This window comes from Lepisma saccharinum, chromosome 5, assembly GCF_977018435.1.
Source record: "Lepisma saccharinum chromosome 5, izLepSacc3.1, whole genome shotgun sequence".
In the NCBI taxonomy this organism is placed as follows: domain Eukaryota; kingdom Metazoa; phylum Arthropoda; class Insecta; order Zygentoma; family Lepismatidae; genus Lepisma; species Lepisma saccharinum.
The window spans coordinates 80,106,781-80,125,117 of record NC_139233.1 but is presented as its reverse complement, the minus strand read 5'-3'; the positions used below and the strand labels follow the sequence as shown (position 1 = coordinate 80,125,117).

The window sequence follows — 18,337 nt, the reverse complement described above, 5'->3', positions numbered from 1 at the left end:
GTGCTGTTTCTGCACGACGATGCCAAGCCACATGTGGCAAACAGGACCCGGGAGACCCTTCAGCAACTTGGCTGGGAGACGCTGTGCCATCCACCATATTCACTGGACCTTGCACCAACAGATTACCACCCGTTTCATTCCCTCGACAACCACCTCCATGGGAGATCCTTCGCAAATGAGGCAGACCTGCGGAACGCACTCACGGACTTCTTTGCATCCAAGCCCGCCGAGTTTTATCACCAGGGTATTGTGCAGCTGCAGGAACGTTGGCAAAAGGTGTTGGATGCTGCTGGAGATTACTTCGAAACCTAAAGGTACGTACCATCCACTGTATTGCTCTTTGTTTATCACTGTTCTAGAACGGCAAGAACTTTTTTGGTTACCTTGTACTCTTCAGCAATGCACACGCACTGCTCCAATGAATACGCCACACTGAATCAATTTTTTTTTAAAAAAACAGGCTCAGTAGTGGCGAAAGTGAGCGAAGAGAATTCGATGTAAACTGGGGCAGCCTAGGATTCTCTCTAAAAGTTCTATTTCTGCACAAAATCTTGATATAAGATTTTTCACGTAAATGTATAGCCAATACTTAAGACACATGTTGCATGCGACTGTTGGCAATATTTCGACCTGCTAATGTTGCCATATACGGAGATATGTCCCAAAATTGGCACTTTTCACTCAATCCATAAAATCGCCAGTCAAAAATTCATCAAATGTTGCACATGACCAATATTTGTTTCAAATGACAGACTGACATGGCATCAGTCATCAAATGTCTAATTATGATCCTTCGATCACTTCTTACATATTTCTCTTACTCAGAAGTTCATTTCTGGAAAAATTTGAATGCTGCTTTCCGTCAGTTATTAATTTATATATTTTTTTGTACGGAGTGAACTGAATTTTAAGCATTGAAAAATATCTCAATGGATGAGCCTTTATAATGCAGAAAACCCGGTGTAAATATCTCTTACGGTTTTCATGATATACATTTCGAAAGTTTGGGTTTTGCAACTTTTGAAACACACTGTATAAGATGCTGAGCATCACTGTATTCAAAACATCGCTAAATTATTTGAGAAAGCAGGAAATGGGGTGTTGGGGGACAAAGGGTAAGAAATTGTTACTGACTGTATGGAATGTTCACAACGTTGATAAAAGAAAAAAAAATATTTGCTAACTTACGATCTACTGCAATTTGAACTTAGAATTGTCAAAGTTTCGTAAATATTACAGCAAAAGATCACAGTCGCCAGGGTGAATTTTTTTTGTGGCCATGGCGACCGGGATTTTTCGAGCCCTGCTAACAACCAAGTTTTAAATTATGGGGTAAGTTTCTGCAATAAAAGCATCAACAAACCAAGGTTTCCTATTATGTTAATAAAACAAATTTCCCCAACTATTGCAGGTTGTCCAGTTATTTCAAAGATAAATTTCAAGACAATTCTCTGGTGTTTTAACATGAAAATAGCCAAGTTTTTTGAGTGTTAAGTTGCACCTGCCATTCAAGAGATAAAGTTTACCCAATGTTTATCAAAATAAATTAGGAAAATATTTCTTTATACACAAACAAGTGAACTTATTTACATTCCCAAATTCTGGCAAGTACAGAAACCACTTGATTTTCCATGACTTTTTACTACTAGGTTGATTTCCCTGACTGACTCTGCTAACATTTTTCTTTGCAAATTAACCACGCCAGATACAAAGCAGTAAATTTTACCCAATTTTCTATTGTTACCCCATCCTCCCCGAAGTATAAGAAATTAAAACTTACATCTGCGACTGAGGTTTTGTATCAGTTTTCTTCCTTTTCTTGCCTATCACTCCAGTGATGGCACTCATCTTGACCCAGACTGGGTCCTTGAGGTCACATGGGCCAAGCCTGCAAGGACAAAATAAACATCATCAGTACACCAAAATAAATAGTAAATGCAAATGTTTTACATAAATGTGTTAAGTATACAAATAAATGCAATTGCTTATTTGTTTTCTACTGCAATTTTTTCCCTCTTGCTATTCTCTCAGTTGTAGGCTAAACTGATAATTTGCATTTCAAATAGCTGTACATATGAAACGGGCACATTCCTGATTGGATTGGAATCTCAATAAAGTACAAAAGCATCTTCATAAGAAATGGAAAAAATGAAATCAAAATACATGTCCAAGGATGTTAACCACAAAAACTAGTTTCCCTTGGACCTCTCGAACAACTTTTGTCATTTAGAGTGTGTCATTTGTTTAGCTATGGAGTGACCTTAAGAAATTTTAAGTGATGAATTTTCTACATTGTCACAATTTCAATTCCCAGTACAGTTTCTTATAGCAGTTGAAACAACAAATTAAAAATTCCTCAAGAGAAAATTTTGCTCTTTAATGTTTTCCATTGATTCTGACCAGTATGTTTCAAATACACTTTATATGCACAGCCTCGACTCTTATTGGAGCTTCAGGGGTCTCAGGTTTGCTACTCGGTGGAGGTACATAGTGGGTTGAATCCCACTTTAAACTGTAGGTCCAGCCTATCTGTGCTAAAAGTGGACTAAAATAAAATTCTATTACAGCCTCAAGTGAGATCTGACCATCAGGTGTGGATTCATGGGAGGGGCAAGGAGGTCATCGTCCCCTCGAAACTATCTAGACATTTAATGTGTAATAAGTTCATTTGTTTTCGCATTTTGGAAAAGGGGGGGGAGGTAAGAAATGAAGAAAGAATGAAATGAGAAAAACCAGCGTGACAGAGAAAGAGAATGTCGATACGTGTATCTTAACATATGAGTGTTGGAACAAATTTCGCTTTTTAAATCAAAATGTATTTGTTTTACGACACTGATGACCCAACGGACACTGGGTTCTCAAGTAACACGATAGCTCCAAGAACACGGAGGTTATACTTTAGGCTTGCTGAGGTATCTAAAATTCGATGTATCATGCCTGGATCCAGGCTGACGCTGCATCTTATCAAAATTCCAAATTAACAAGTAAGGCATTGTGTTTCATGCTTATCGCGAATTATAAGGTTGCCAATTCTAGCGATTACACAAATTGCAGGGTGTGCATAAAGTCTTTTAGCATTTGTATAAATCATTGCGTTGCAACAATATGAGACAGAATAATGTTGATTCCTGAATGCATTTCGCATTACGCGGAACTAATTTCTTGAAAATTCAGAACGAGACTTTTTGCTGAGATAGGCCAAGGTCCTTCTCAGGTTTGACAAGCCTTCAGTTACTTCTCATCGACTGGTCAATTTGAATTCGTACTCCCGTAAACGTTTGTAGCAGATCGGCTAACTGGAAAAGTCGAGAATGGGATCCAAAACGATGTGCAATATAATATGCTTCCACCAAGTAACCAACCCAGGACTCCTTGATTACACAACCTCGTTAGCCACCACGCTTTCAGAAAAGCATTTGAACGTCCTTTTATTCTCAATTTGTGAAACAATTATAATATTCTGCTATTTATACTAGTTTATCTTTGAGATTGTCTTCAGAATGACAATCCGGCCTCTAAAGTCTGCGAGTGGGTGGGTATACCTTGTTGCTGGACCCAGAGTTCTAGGTTAGTATGTTGGCATAAGCAAATTCGTTTGTCATTCGTTCTCATAGTTGCGATTATGGTGAATTACGACGATTCCGATTACAAAAAATAAATATTTCAATTACCAAAGGCAATAATTTTGTCCACCTGCAAACACTGATCTGAATCAGGAGTGCCACGAAAAGACATCTAAACAAAGGAACCTTGACAACAATATTTTTCACTACACAAAGGCCAATTATCGTTGGGAAAACCTTCAAAAGTGCTACTAGTCGCTTTAACAAAGGCTAGAAGGTTTATGGGGAGATGAGACGCAATGGTTTCACAGAGCTACCAATGAAATGTCATATACATAGCACAGATAAATTACTATTTAGATGTTGCTCTCTTTCTGTCTGACAATCTCTCGAACGGATACTAATATCCATGACCACCCACTACAAACACTGAGCGACGCACACTGCCTTACGCAACTCCATCTCAACGCACTACATATCACAATGGCACCACAAGGCACACTGCCTATTCTAATCAGCCAAAGGTGTGTGGGCAGTCGGTTGTCAGCTGAGTGACAACTGCTATTCCTGTGCCGTCTGCTATGGCATCTTATCCAGCGCCTACGCTGGACGAAAACAACAACTTCACTACGCGATTAACGCAGCACCAAAAACACTACGACCGCATAACGCTCCTCTGCCACAACTTGCCTTGCAGCGAAATCTCTTCCCAACACCGAGCTTACTTCCCTCGCAGCACGTTGACGAGAGGCCCCACAACAACAAACTGTTTTTTTAATCCATGCGTTACAACCTTGAAGCAGGCAGGCCGCACAGCACCATGTTAAAACAGCACACAGGATCAGAAACGACCATGCAGTGGGTCCGCCCCGAATCAATACGAGGAAGTATGCGGGCCATCGATTAGTAGCAGGCCGGCGCCCGTGACGTCACGATTCAACAGGCAGCAGGCGGGGACAGAACCGCGACGGAGGCGCGCACACAAACACTCACACTAGCTGTAATGATGGCCAAGATACAATGGAATATGGAGTTCGACACATTAGGGTCAGTTGAGGTAGGTTGGGGTCACCGGGGAAGCAACTTCAATTGGCATCACCTTTCGTCCAACTGCCGGGGAATCGTCCAAGTTTTCTACCCCTTCGTCGTGCGTCGTGTTGCTACAGCTACCATGACTTTTGGCATGAAGAGGATTCGCGGAAATGGGGGAGAAAACTACCGATCTCAACAATCAACAGCGGTACTGCCCACTCCATATGATATAGTTTTGGAGATAAGACACGAACATTTGTGCAGTTTTCCACATTTAGGAGACAAACTCGTCCTTATTGCCCTCAGAGGTGTCCCGCGCCCGTTAATGTGCATTCGCACACGAACCTTGACAAAGAATACTTAGTGGCAATGACCACCATGTCGTAGGTCTACTAGGTCGCCAGACCTAACTCGCCCGATTTTTCTATGGGAGTTATGTGCAAAACGTTTGTACTAGGTAAAACGAAAAGTTCTCCGTGCATATAGCACCGTGCCATGAAGGCACATTTAGGGGATGTGGAGGCAGGGCCCCACACAATCTCGGCAATTTTTGGAGGTGATGTGATCAGCAGCACGCTCCGGCCGCATTTACCTCCCCCACCCGCCGGAGTTGCCCCTGGGTACCCAGTGATTTGAGGCTGGGTAAGCCCAGAGCCTTTATGTGGGGACAAGGCCGGAAAAATTCCGACCTTACATCACTCACCCCGAGAATCGAAACAGATCTCCCGTGTGGCAGTCAGGCGCCATATCGACTAGACCACCGCGGCTCTTCAATTGGTACCAAAAAATACCTTTCAGCAGCAAACAAAGACATACTCGCGCCCGCAAAGCTCTTGGTTCGAGGATGTAACATCATTGAAAGTCGATAAAGCTGTTAAAGCCCCTACGTGTCCCTTTCCCCTTCTACTCAGCAAAACGTCCACGTGTCCTCTCGGCCAAGATAGTTGTGTGAAAGGTGCCAATTACACAATGCCACCGAAATGCAATTTAGTCGAAGGCAGCATCAATCCGAGGATGGGAAAAATTCCCGTGTTTTGTGTTGAAGCGTGCAATTGATTCCAGTGGGCGGCTCTGGTCACACGATCCGTAGGGCGCGTGAGACAAAGGGCAATGGCAACCAGCGTGATGGGTAAAAAACAACAATAAATCTACGTACTTGCGACAACGAGAAGTAAAGTTCTTCCTGTGGACTGCACCGTGTCATTGTGGAAGTACAGCCCAACATATTCTCGATCACGGGCAAGGCTCACACCTCGGCCATCCGCTGATTTTGGATTTACCTTTTTCTCATTTTACGTTGTCTTCCTGGGCCTCCCCGGTGGCGTCGTGGCGACGCTGTTGCCTTGTGATAAAGTGGTCCCGAGTTATGACCACCGGTGGAGATACATTGCACAGTGGCTCAGACTCCACTCTCCTATTAGCCTATCTGAGTATAAAGCTGCTTTTACACAAACTTTTTTGACGTCGCTTTCCCGCCTCTTTGGGTTAATCGCGGTGATATGAAAATCATAACGGGAAAAAACACTGTCAGAGCACAAGGTCTAAAGAGGAGCTGTCGCATAAAAAAAATAGCGAAGGGACTGACATGATGTGTTGGACGTTGAGACGGGAGTACTTGCATGGACGTGTATATCAGTCTAAAGATAGTATGTATATTTATGTAATGCGGAATTATGCAAATACTGCTATGTGACATTGCGGAGTCTGAAGATTATTAATAGCTCAGCTGGATGGTGAAGATAACCGTTTCACAAGTGGATGAAAAACATTTAAGTAGCAAGGTTGATTGGAACCTCATTGCTCGTTAGCACTCGGCACAAACAAGACAAGACTACTTTACAGACTGGCGCATAGACGAAACAGATGAAGGGATGTCACAACTTCACATGCTCAGGCTAGGACCCAGGGTGGATAAAAATGTTGTTTTTTTTTATTTTAAAAATTCATTTTTGACGATCTTTTGATTTAAATCTGATTTAATTAAAATCTATCTTTTTATTTTTTTTAAAGACGGGCTTCAAATTGCTTGTATGTTTTTTGGCACCATACATATGAATGTTTTTTATATAGAAAGGCTTTTTCTGGTAAACGGCCCTGTAAATATTTCAACAGTTTGATTAAAGCCAATAAAAATATATATATAAATATACATTTTTCTGTTTCTCATACTGTATATATGAACCTACTATGGAAATGTTTGAGTGTGTTAATAAAACTATAATAATTTCAGTAACTTTTCTTCCATTGAATATAAAACATTCTGGATGTACTACATAATTGTAACAAAATATTTTTTTTAGTCTTTGCAGCTGAATTTTGACAATATTTTAAATCATAGTTTGCAAAATATCAGCTGCCATATTTATTTACAGTTAATGATAATGACACTTTTTACGGTTTAAAATGATTAGTATTTTGTATATTATTCTACACAAAATGTTTGCTATTTTTGCCTATAAAAATTACTGAATTTTAAATCGAGAAATTTAAGTGTGTGTGTGTACAGTTTACATATTACATTTCCTTAAATCAACCTGATTTTAAACCAATCCACCTTGCCGGGACCTGAACCTTCGGGAATCTATCGGAATCCACCCACGATGTTCTAACAAAATTAATATCACCGTGTCCGTTTATCATTATTCTGATCGTCGCAATTAACCCAACAGGTGGATAAGAGACGAAAATAACCGCAAAGGGACGAAAGAGGTTGGGTAGGACCCACGCCGGGAACAAAATCTGCGTCTCCAGCCTAGCGCCTACCTACTGGACCACCGCTGTTCCCAAGAAATAGAACTACACTTGTTTGAGCGTTAACAGCCTTGGTATCTCAGTAACGGATCCTGGAATCAAATCTACTGCTCTACCGCCAGTCTTGGAACAAAAACAAAGGGTAGAATACAAGTTATCACTAATGTATTAGTTATCACTATAGTGCGCATTTATAAATACTCCAAACTTGTAAAATAAGCAGGCAAACAGGCATTAAGAATGATTAAATAGGAAGTATATAATAAAAAAGGACAAAGAAATAGGTTGCGCCCATGTACTTATTACTTTTCTTAGTTGCTCACAGACTGAATTTTTAAACTATTGTATTTTTCTGTCGCTTTTGGCTAATCGCGACTATGGTGACTGATTCATTGAGTTTATTTTATCTCACATTTATGCCAGTTTTCGCTAATCGCGAAGATGAGGATGAGTGATATGATGAAATTGATGATGACACAAAGAACACCAGGCCAGGATGCCCTGGCGTCGTAGCGCGCTGTGTTAAACATCCTGCCACGGAGGTGGGCACGACGATGGCGATGATGGTTACATTAAAAGGGTGATCTAAGGTGGGATTTTATCGAACATGGCCCCTGCATAAAGTAGCTCATAGTTTCACTCAGCCTCTTATGAAATGGTTCCCGGCGGCGGGAGAATGGTGCTGTTCAAATCACCTTCACAATGTTCGGGGCCCTTACATCCACTCCACACGCTACAGGAGCCCCACAGGTTGTTGACAAGTGCATGACAAGCCTTGAAAAATATGACTCACAAAACACAGGCTTTCCTATACATAAGAGTCAACTTTGCACGGAGAAAACTAGCCTAAACATTAGAGGGATTCTATGCTCAAGAGACATGGTTTGGACGCATTTATGTATGTAACTGTACAATCGCTTTTCAACGAACATGATAAACAGCATCAGACGAAAACAAACCCTCATATTAAATGTTTTTCGAAAGATCAGACATGGACAATGTACGCAAGTTTGCACCTCGGCACTAACACAATTAGAGGCTTGGTGGAAGAAGGAAAAAGATACGCATTACATCCAAAATAGCTGCGATCCACCGTTGAGTCATGTGGTTAGCACATGAGGCGTTCCGAGGCCGGTGCAGTCCGCATTGTGCGAAAGCAGGTCACTAGGCCAGTGAGATGCGCAAGCGTACAGATTCAAATTGCACGTAAGGTAGAAAACGAAGTTTAAAAAAGCACGTCGATCGCGAGATTTTGCCTCCACGGAGAAGTGCGTGAGCTCTTACGCAACTCTCATTCACATGAAAAAGTGTGTCACCTCGACTTTGGGCACATTCGCCCGCATAGCAGCCATTACACAAAACAAACTTTTTTGATTTTCACATGCGGCATAAATGGCGCTTCTTCTAGTCTCTCTACGTAAAGAATGATACAATTCTGTTGACATTCTTTCGTTAAATCATTATTGGAAGTTGTATGTGTTTTACCTTTCAACAGTGGAAGTTAATCAGGGTGGCCACTCTAGGACCATGATAAAATTTAAGTATAATTCCCGGTTTTCAAGGCGAACTTTTCAAAAATTCAAGGGTACAAGCACATGGTCTCTCTCTATTTCAACCTTACGCATTACCGCCTCTCACCATCCACACACAAATATATTAACAATATAAAAGGTCTGTGTGATTCCACAGTATCCAAAAATTCTAATTCAATTTAATTAAACGGTATATATACTATTTAAAATATTCAAGTTAAGGTGCGGAGTTTACATTTGCCATTTCACATACTGGGACTCGAAATACATATGAATGGCTTATTGCAGAAAGGGACGTGAGTCACTTTTGCACAATTCCGAGAAAAACAAGAAAAATCGTATAATATTGATAGTGTAAGAAAGAAATGTACCGTTGTTGGCTCAAATAGTCAGCATAATGAATAGTTAATTTTGCAACTTTCAATGCGCCCCCCTGCAGTATGCTGCTAGAGACAGTGGAGATGAAAAAGTTGTGACTCCGGTACCTTTCTGCAATAAAAGTGGAAACTGTGAGAAATAAGACGAGAAATATCCTCTTCATTTTGTTAGTCTGTTCTTCACAGACACCACACGTGTCTACCTGTGGCCTCCCAAAACGAAACGCAAAATTTTTCCTTAAAATACTTGTAGTAGAAACTGTATTTTATTCCGGACGTAGGGTATTTTTCTTTATACAGTTCATACATCTTTTGAATTGACAGGTTTTCATGTAGGTATTTGATGTCTGCATAATGTCCACGTTTAGTTGGAAAAGACGAGATATGTCCATGCACTGCCTGTATATCCTCAGCCTTAATCATATTCCCACTTTTGCTCTGTCCGCGCATATCATGAGGTAGTTTGCCCTCTAACAGTAACTTCCGTAAACGCCTTATTCTTTTCTCTGACACATCATAAAGTCTGCAAAACGCCTCACGACAAACTTGTATTTTGCTACTTGCCAGTAGTACGTGGTACTTAACAACTCTTTGCGTGGACGATGTGTCTTAACATTTTCAACATGGATCATTCTCTGCAAATGTATATCCTGTTCATCTTTACTTTGCATACAATATGTCAAAAATTGCACGTTGTTCGTCTTCGTTGAATTGCTCATAACATTGTTTTGGGCACTTACAAGGCGACCGCACTCTTATCGCAGGAGTTGTAACACCCCTGTAGTTCACATACTCCTGTCAATTCACCCTTGCACTTCTAATCACATTTCTGTTATATGTTTCCGGATGTCGAATTCCTTTCCTACGTTTTCTTGGACTGTCAACGCTCACGTCGCTAACACTACTCTCGTCCTGCATATCTGTAATAACAAGCAACAAAACATCTCACAACAGTTGCCACCGCTCTGCACTAACACAAATCACCCTCTACAGACCACGACTACAGACGCACTATTCTTACGGAAATCGCTTTTCACTTGTTTGAGAGTTGCCAATTTTATTTTCCACACGGTTATTTCTCTTTCTCTGTGAAAAGGGACCAGTGTCCGTCGCTACAGAGTAGCTAGGTTTATTGCAGAAAAGGACCCGAGTCAGTGACTCGGGTACCTTTCTGCATTAAAGTACACTTTTCACTGTGCAATTTCTTGGTTATAGCCTCGTGTGACTGACGTCCTTTCTGCACTAAAAGATGTGTCTGTAACTAGGAAAATAAAAAATACCATTAACTCCGATACCCCAAAAATGTGACTCAGGTCCCTTTCTGCAATAAGCCATTCATATATAAACACAAGTCACAAATGTTACGGGATATATTAATGTAAGAAAGATTGTTACTTCTATAAGAATTTCAAACTCAAATTTACCTGATCAGTTTCAAGATTTCTTATCTTGCAATAATTTTCCGTCTGTCAGATAGATTGTTCTGCAAAGGACACTAACAAAGTGAACGGATTGAGAGAATTCTGTTTTATTTTCCACGCAGCTTACTTTTACCTTCGATAAAATAAAAGATAAACTGAAAAACTTGCCTCGGGGCATTTGCAAATGTATGAATTCATTTGGATGAATAAAAGTTGCAATTTTTCACGTCTACGGAGAAAAAATCAAATAGAATTCACACATAATTCCCGGTAAGTAGCCATCCTGTTAATGGCATAGATTAACTCAATGTTGAATTCTACATATAAAAGGACAGCAAGAATACACGCGTGACTTAATCGGGAATAAAACCTACGACCCTTCAAAGCTCGCGTAAAATATAGCAGAGTGCCAACTTGGCGCGTGTTCAGTATCCCTTCAATCATGTAAAGCACTACTTACATACAATACGTTACACCAATGAAAAAAATAAAATCAGAACTCCCACGTAGCCAAATTGTTAGCTCCCACGGTTTGATTCACGGAGGGAGTTCCAAAATTTCCATGCTGACCCAGCATCATGAGAACAATTCGGGAGCAGCTACTTGTAAGCGAGAGTAGCGCACTCCGGTCTCGAAAGCCAGCAAACATCGACGATGGGACTAATACGTGACCACGCGTCACCCAACGGAACGGAACGCCGCTTGGCAGGGTCTGGTCCTCAACGGGCTGGTTACGTCGCGTTCCCCTCCCCAACCCTAGATCTCACATGGGAATATTTCTTGACACACTTCGTGCATAAAGCTGTTCTGGGACTTACCCAGCTTCATTACCTGAAGTACTTGGGGGAGGGAGGTTAAAAACGGCGGATCATGGTGCTGATCACATCACTTTCGCTTTGGCCGAAAACGAGAATGTATTGGGCCCTGCGTCCACAAGCCCTTCATGTAATGCTGCGTAATTTAGAGCAGCGTTTCTAGGCCGCTGGGCATTTGCATCAACTACAACGGGCCGCGAGAGGTTCTCCTAAAATTTGTCATTTTTGTTTACGTACCAATTTTCATTGACAATATTTATTTGACAATTTACATCTGTGAACAAGCAGACATTACAGAACTACTACTTTTTACGATTTTCCCATAATATTTCATTTCAAGAGTACAATGTGTAAAGTCATATGTGGGAAAACAACGAAAATTATTGATAGCAAATTGTATACTTTCAGTAAAATATATATGAGGAAAAGTTTTAAACGTTAGATTTATACAAGCCGTGCTATTACAATAATTTTAAAATGTACATAACATAATGGAAATATATTATTTTATCCCCAAGCCCAATTTAAAATTTAATTACACGTCCTTTTTGGGAGGGGATAAATTACATGAAGGGAGATTCTTAGATCGATCTTACTGTTCGGATCAACTTTCGATATGACAAATATCAAAAGGAAGAACAAGTCGCATGGACAACGTTCTTAATACCAAATGCAGATTTAACAATACTGATCATAAGATCTGCTAATTTCAGGGAACTAGACAACTACGAACGGGAACTCACGCAAAGTGAGGCAAATTCGATGGAGAGGGGGGGGGGCGGATTTACAGTGAGTTTCTCCCGACGAGACTAAAGCATCCCCAGCAACAGTAAGTTTTCCTGTTCTATTTTGGTTATTTTACGTCGCTTTCCTTCTTTGATGAAGATGAACAGATGATGATATGGCTTCGCAAGCCGTGTTGTTCACCGCCCCACCACGGATGCTGGCTGGCAACGTAGATTGTTAACAGATTGTGATTGTGAAACTAGCTGACCTTACGAGGAATATCGTCGACAAATACTTAACACTTTAAATATGTTGCCTTAAAAAAAATTAATGTATTAGTAGATATAATGTAAAAAGTTCCATGCATTAAATAAACCACAAGAATGAAAAATGCAATAAAACACTGCAAAAATGTTACCGACAAGTAACAGCACAAAGATCCAGAAATACGTTTTTCTAGTTATTCCCTCACCAAAAACAGTACATTTCTTGTAATTAATGCATTTTCCGTTTACACTTGAATGCCGAAAACCAATCAAGCAACTCGTAGCCTGGTCAAATTTATAATTTAATCTGTAAGTACAGCTCTAACATAAACCCCAGTAACAATAATGACTAGAGCCAGGATTTTAATGTAATTACATATTTCTTCCTTAATGTAGGCAAGGAAAAAATTACAATCTTACAGATGTCATTCAAGTTATCATTTCTTTTTCAGATTATAAATTTTGCAATGCTGTTTAACACATTAAAATTTCACTATTTCAAGATAACTTGTTAAAAGATAATAAGGAAAATAATATAGTACAATATATTCACATTTTTTACTGCCAGTAGCATAAAACACAGTACAGAAATGAGACACGTATATTAGAGGTTATATTATACTTAAGATAGTTTTACATATTTCAGTATAGTTGCATATTTAAGCAATTCTCTCTACATATTCATGTACATATCTCGCATATTTTGGCTACATAAAAATCCGAGCCCTAATAATGACAATGCCACATAATTTTGCCTTGATAAACTGAGTTAGTCACGGCTGACGCAACGTTGGAGATTTTCTTTCTATCCATTTACGAAGTCGGATGGCACTTCCTTCGAACTCTCTAGGCACGATATCGCAAGCTCGGTGCCCCTGATGCTCACCAGGTCGGAACGAAGACATGACGTCACGGATTACGGCGCTATCCGGAAAGCAAGTGTCTAGCCATTTTAGGAAGCTGTGGACCACGGCGTACACATGGCAACGTGCTACTCTCATTGATCGAGGTCGGGCCAGTGACGGGGTCAAGGCAAATATGTCGATGCTCACTCGGCTCTCCAGATCTATCTCAACCCGGTGGATATTGTTCGCGCGATTAACAAGAGAAAAGCACCACTTTAGGGCACGCCGAGACCGCGGTGCGCTTCATGTGTAGCAGGTACTGCGTTTAGTGTAAGTTCAATGAACCAAAACAGTTTCACCTGGCATGCACACACACATTTGGCCAAATCTCAGCTGGACCTATCAGTTTCAAGCGAGATTCAAACCAACGAGATGTGGTGTGTCCCTCCGTAAATGTAACCCGTAACTATGGACTTTGCTAGGAAATTTTCAACGAGTGGGCACACGGTTGACAAAACTGAACAGTAGAAATAATGACCAAACTATTGTTAGATCATTAAGACATCTACTGGATCCTCAGAGAGAGTTATGATTATCCCTTAAAATGCATAGGTGGCGGTGTTTTTTTTTTTGGGGGGGGGGTGTTATTAACTTTTATACACCTGGCTCAAAAAAAAACCTTGTGTAACTTAGAAGCAGTGACTTCTCGCACATAAATATTTATTATTATTAATTATGCACAATTTTCTGTATATTACTGAATTTCTGTGTATTTCTAACTAGAGTGAAAGCAATTCAAGAACGAGTGAAGTAGTTTCTCTGAAAATACGGAACAACGTAGTTTTATCAGCAAACGCCTTCGACTCTCGCTTGTCATACATGATCATACATGAACACCATATGCTTAGTTTCCACCGGTCATGTCTTATATTATTTCACCACAAAAAATCCTACAATTGCATTCGATTTATCGATCTCGAGTTGATACAGACAATATCGATATAACTAAATATCTTTCAGTCTGACGATTTAATTATAATTTTAACAGAAAATCGTGTTGCTTGTTGAATAAGCCAAAGTAGGACTCGGTCCTACAAAACATGGGGTGGAGTGGTTCGTTCTGCCGTCTAGTTCTTGCGAGTGTCCCTTCATTAATTCCATGCTATCACCACTTATCCTTATCTTAGAGATTAAGGGCCTCCCGATGTAGCGGTGGTAACGTCGTCGCCTTGTAATCAAGGGGTCCCTGGTTCGATACCAGGTACAGGCTCAAAGTGCTTCGGACCCCACATCGGTCCAGTCCCGATTAGCTTTTCTGTGCATACAGTTGGAATTAAAACAAAAACTCAAACTCATCTTCGCTTAAATGTGAAGTAAACTAAACCAATTCAATATTATCGATACGTAATAACACGTACAAGGAGTCAAGGATTACAATCGGGCTTCAACTAATATTTTGACGAATCGAATGTCACAGAACTAGGCTAGCACGGCATGATGAGAAAACCGTAAAATAGAAACACAACAAATCAGGCTACACAAATGCCCCCGGGGTAAACATTGGGTTGAAAGCAAGGGTAGAGGAGGAGTACTACAGTTCAGAACAGATACTTTGGTGGCTCAATACGGCTAGGTGTTACAGAAGAACGGCAATTCACAAGCTTTTATTCCTTGTTCAATGAGGGAACACAACATTAAGCCACTTCATACCGCATTGATTACACAGAATTCTCAATGGAAGCTTTTCACGAGCATTCTTCACCTCCATTTAACTGAAATAAGGCATGAAGCGCTGTAAGCTCTTTCATTCTCCATCTCAGGCTACTTGTGAAGCAAGGCTGGGGATTCGGCAGACATGAAGCTTATTACCGCGAACAATGGTTAATGTTGCAATACTTGATTAGTACTTACACTCGCCATAAATGAGCTCGCAGCAATGACGGTAAACAAGCACAGCGAGTTCTGGACTCGCTTGGATCAACCATTTCGTGAAGCATAAACCATTGATTGTGCATGTGGAGGCATGCGAGAATATCCTATTAACGAGCATGTTGTACGCAGTGTGGTGTTCGGAAAATTTCCGGCTACTACGAAACAAAATTCGTAGACTTGGAGAAAACTAAGAATGAACATTCATGCAATTATCCATATAACAAAAAAGGCAACCTGGCGATTGTGTTCGTTAGTCAATCAACTTTCTAATACGTCTTGCGATAGCGCATGATGTACTAGTCACCCACCTCCGAAACCGGTCTACGAAATGTGGAGAAATTTTCAGACATTTAATTCTGTTCCAGTCCCTGGGAGATTCTACCACTTTCAGCAACAAAATGGTTGAATTGTTCAACTTCAAGTTTTATGACACTGAAAATGATAAGGCTATGGAACAAAAATGAAGCAGACAGCTTGTACAGAAACTTATAGATCAATACTAAGCAATCCCTCCTCCCCCCAACATATTGCCCGCCTGTGGTTAGATATACAGGGTTGTTAAAAAAGGAAGATTTCAAATTTTATTTCTCACGAACTATAAAAGACAAACACGTGCCATACATCAATGAATAGAGGAAGGTTCCAAGTTTTAAATCCTGTCTATTAGTTCCATTCAATACATGCAACAGAGTTTTCTTTTCTTTACATGTAAAATAGCGACGCCACAGGAAAAGTGGAGTACCGTTTTGATGTTTGTTGGGCAACACATGGTGCTCATTTGGAGTGCATACATTAAAACTTTCAGCAATAAAACTTTGAATCTTCCTCTATCCATTGATGTATGGCACGTGTTTCTATCTTTTATATTTCGTGAGAAATAAACATTTGAAATCTGCTCTTTCTTTTTTGAATAACCCTGTATTTATTAATCTTCAACATATACTACCCTGCTTATGGATAGATTGATTTGATATACTTTACTTCGCATTTCTGCCATATTTGGCTAATCGCGAAGATGAGGATGAGTGACGAAATGAAGGGGACACAAACAACATCCATGTCTGTACCGGGATTCGAACCCGGGGCCTAGTGCGATGTGCTAACCACTCCGTCACGGAGGTCGACACTATCCTGCTTATATACAACTATTTGCAATTTTTGCTACATAAAAATCACGATTATTGAGTGGTTATTTTTACATCGGTTTTCTAAATCCATGAAGAAGCAACTGATGAAACGTATGACCATGGTTTCTAAGCATTTGGCTAAACCACATTACTTGACGTTCCCACACCATCCTGTAATGCACCATATTCAAATTATTAACTTCATTAAGCAGTGATTAAAAATCCCAGACAGATAAAACAGCGTGAAACGTTATTCCCTGGTGAAATGCAAAACCTTCATTTACGCATGAACATATTTTCATTTGCATTCCCTTCCAGATAAATACTGAAAGTAATTCTCCAGGAGACATTCTCATCCAGAAAATCATGATAAATGATGGTGCTACGTGGAGCAAAATGAGAGAGAGAGAGAGAGAGAGAGAGAGAGAGAGAGAGAGAGAGAGAGAGAGAGAGAGAGAGAGAGAGAGAGAGAGAGAGAGAGAGAGAGAGAGAGAGAGAGAGAGTGAGTGAGTGAGTGAGTGAGTGAGTGAGTGAGTGAGTGAGTGAGTGAGTGAGTGAGTGAGTGAGTGAGTGAGTGAGTGAGTGAGTGAGAGAGTGAGAGAGTGAGAGAGTGAGAGAGTGAGTGAGTGAGTGAGTGAGTGAGTGAGTGAGTGAGTGAGAGAGTGAGAGAGTGAGAGAGAGAGAGAGAGAGAGAGAGAGAGAGAGAGAGAGAGAGAGAGTGAGTGAGTGAGTGAGAGAGAGAGAGAGTGAGAGTGAGTGAGTGAGAGAGAGAGTGAGAGAGAGAGTGAGAGACACACACTTATCCACGCAATGTTTTCCTCTAATTCTCCCTTTGGCCACATCAGTAGGAATTCAAACAGGAGGACAAATGCACGGAATTAGAATCTATGACGCCGGATTTTGTTATCTGTTATGGTTCAACGACAGGAAATTGGAGAAAAAAAATATTTTCTTAGAACGTGCATCGCCTTTTCTCTCCTGCCTGTACTGAGTCCCACTGTGGACTTACAAGAAGCAAACATCTTACGTCTGACGGTGTGAAACTACAGGAAAACGAAACCAAATACGGCAAAGCAACGATAGATGGGATATGTTCGAGCATATCATAACTTCATCTATTGCAATTCGTTCATCATAAAAAGAGTCCAAATGCAACCCATAAATGCCCTCGTTTGGTTTTCAACAAACCTTGCCGAGTTACAAAGTGATGCTCGTAAATCTGTCTAGTGTAAACAAAAACAAACCGAATGGCAGAAAGAAAACACCCTGCAAACGAAATCTGACAGCCTAATCTACACTGTTCGTCCATGCGCATTTCTTTCGACGGAACGTTTTGCAACTGCTTACTTGCTTCACGCCAAACAGACAGGAATGACAAAAGAAGATAACGAGAAAACATTGTAATTGAAAGGTCCAGAATTCGAATTATTGCGTCCCGTCGAAATTCACCAGGTTCAAACGTATTTGTTCATTGATTGATTTGGTTTATTTTACTTCGCTTTTCTGCCACTTTTGGTTAATCGCGAAGATGATGAGCGATGAAGGGACAATCACAAACAACACCCATGCCCAGGTCGGGATTCGAACGTATTTGTTAAGTAAATCGCTTGCAATCAGATATGGATATAGCCTGGGTAGTAATTTTATGGTGGATAAAGCAGCCCCTACAGAATCGATACTTATGCTCAACATTCCGGTTGTAAACATTTGTCTGTAAATGCAAGGAAACATGTACGTAAGTAGACTAGAGGTACATAAATCTAAGTTGAATAAATATACGGAGTGCGCCATTTGTTGCAATACGATGTACTAGTAATAGATGTGTTAAAGGGTCTAAAGACGTAAGCCACTATGGCTTTCTTCACGAAATATAAATACATCAAGTGCATTAAAATTTAGTACACTTTTAATTCCATTAGTGGACGCCTTCGACTATCGCTTGTTATACAT

At 40.4% G+C, this 18,337-nt stretch overlaps 1 protein-coding gene across 8 annotated transcripts in view; it reads right to left on the bottom strand.

Moving 5' to 3' along the window:
* The window catches only part of tai (basic helix-loop-helix family member taiman), a 301,547-nt gene that overhangs the window by 102,866 nt on the left and 180,344 nt on the right, over positions 1-18,337 (bottom strand). For 7 of the 8 annotated variants that reach the window (XM_083122707.1, XM_083122705.1, XM_083122710.1 and 4 more), the window contains exon 2: positions 1,781-1,888. In XM_083122707.1, the coding sequence (XP_082978833.1) occupies positions 1,781-1,848 (68 nt within the window). In that variant the 5' untranslated portion in view covers positions 1,849-1,888. Of the gene's footprint in view, positions 1-1,780; positions 1,889-4,253; positions 4,363-18,337 lie in introns of those variants that run through there. The other variant, XM_083122708.1, reaches the window with a different exon arrangement.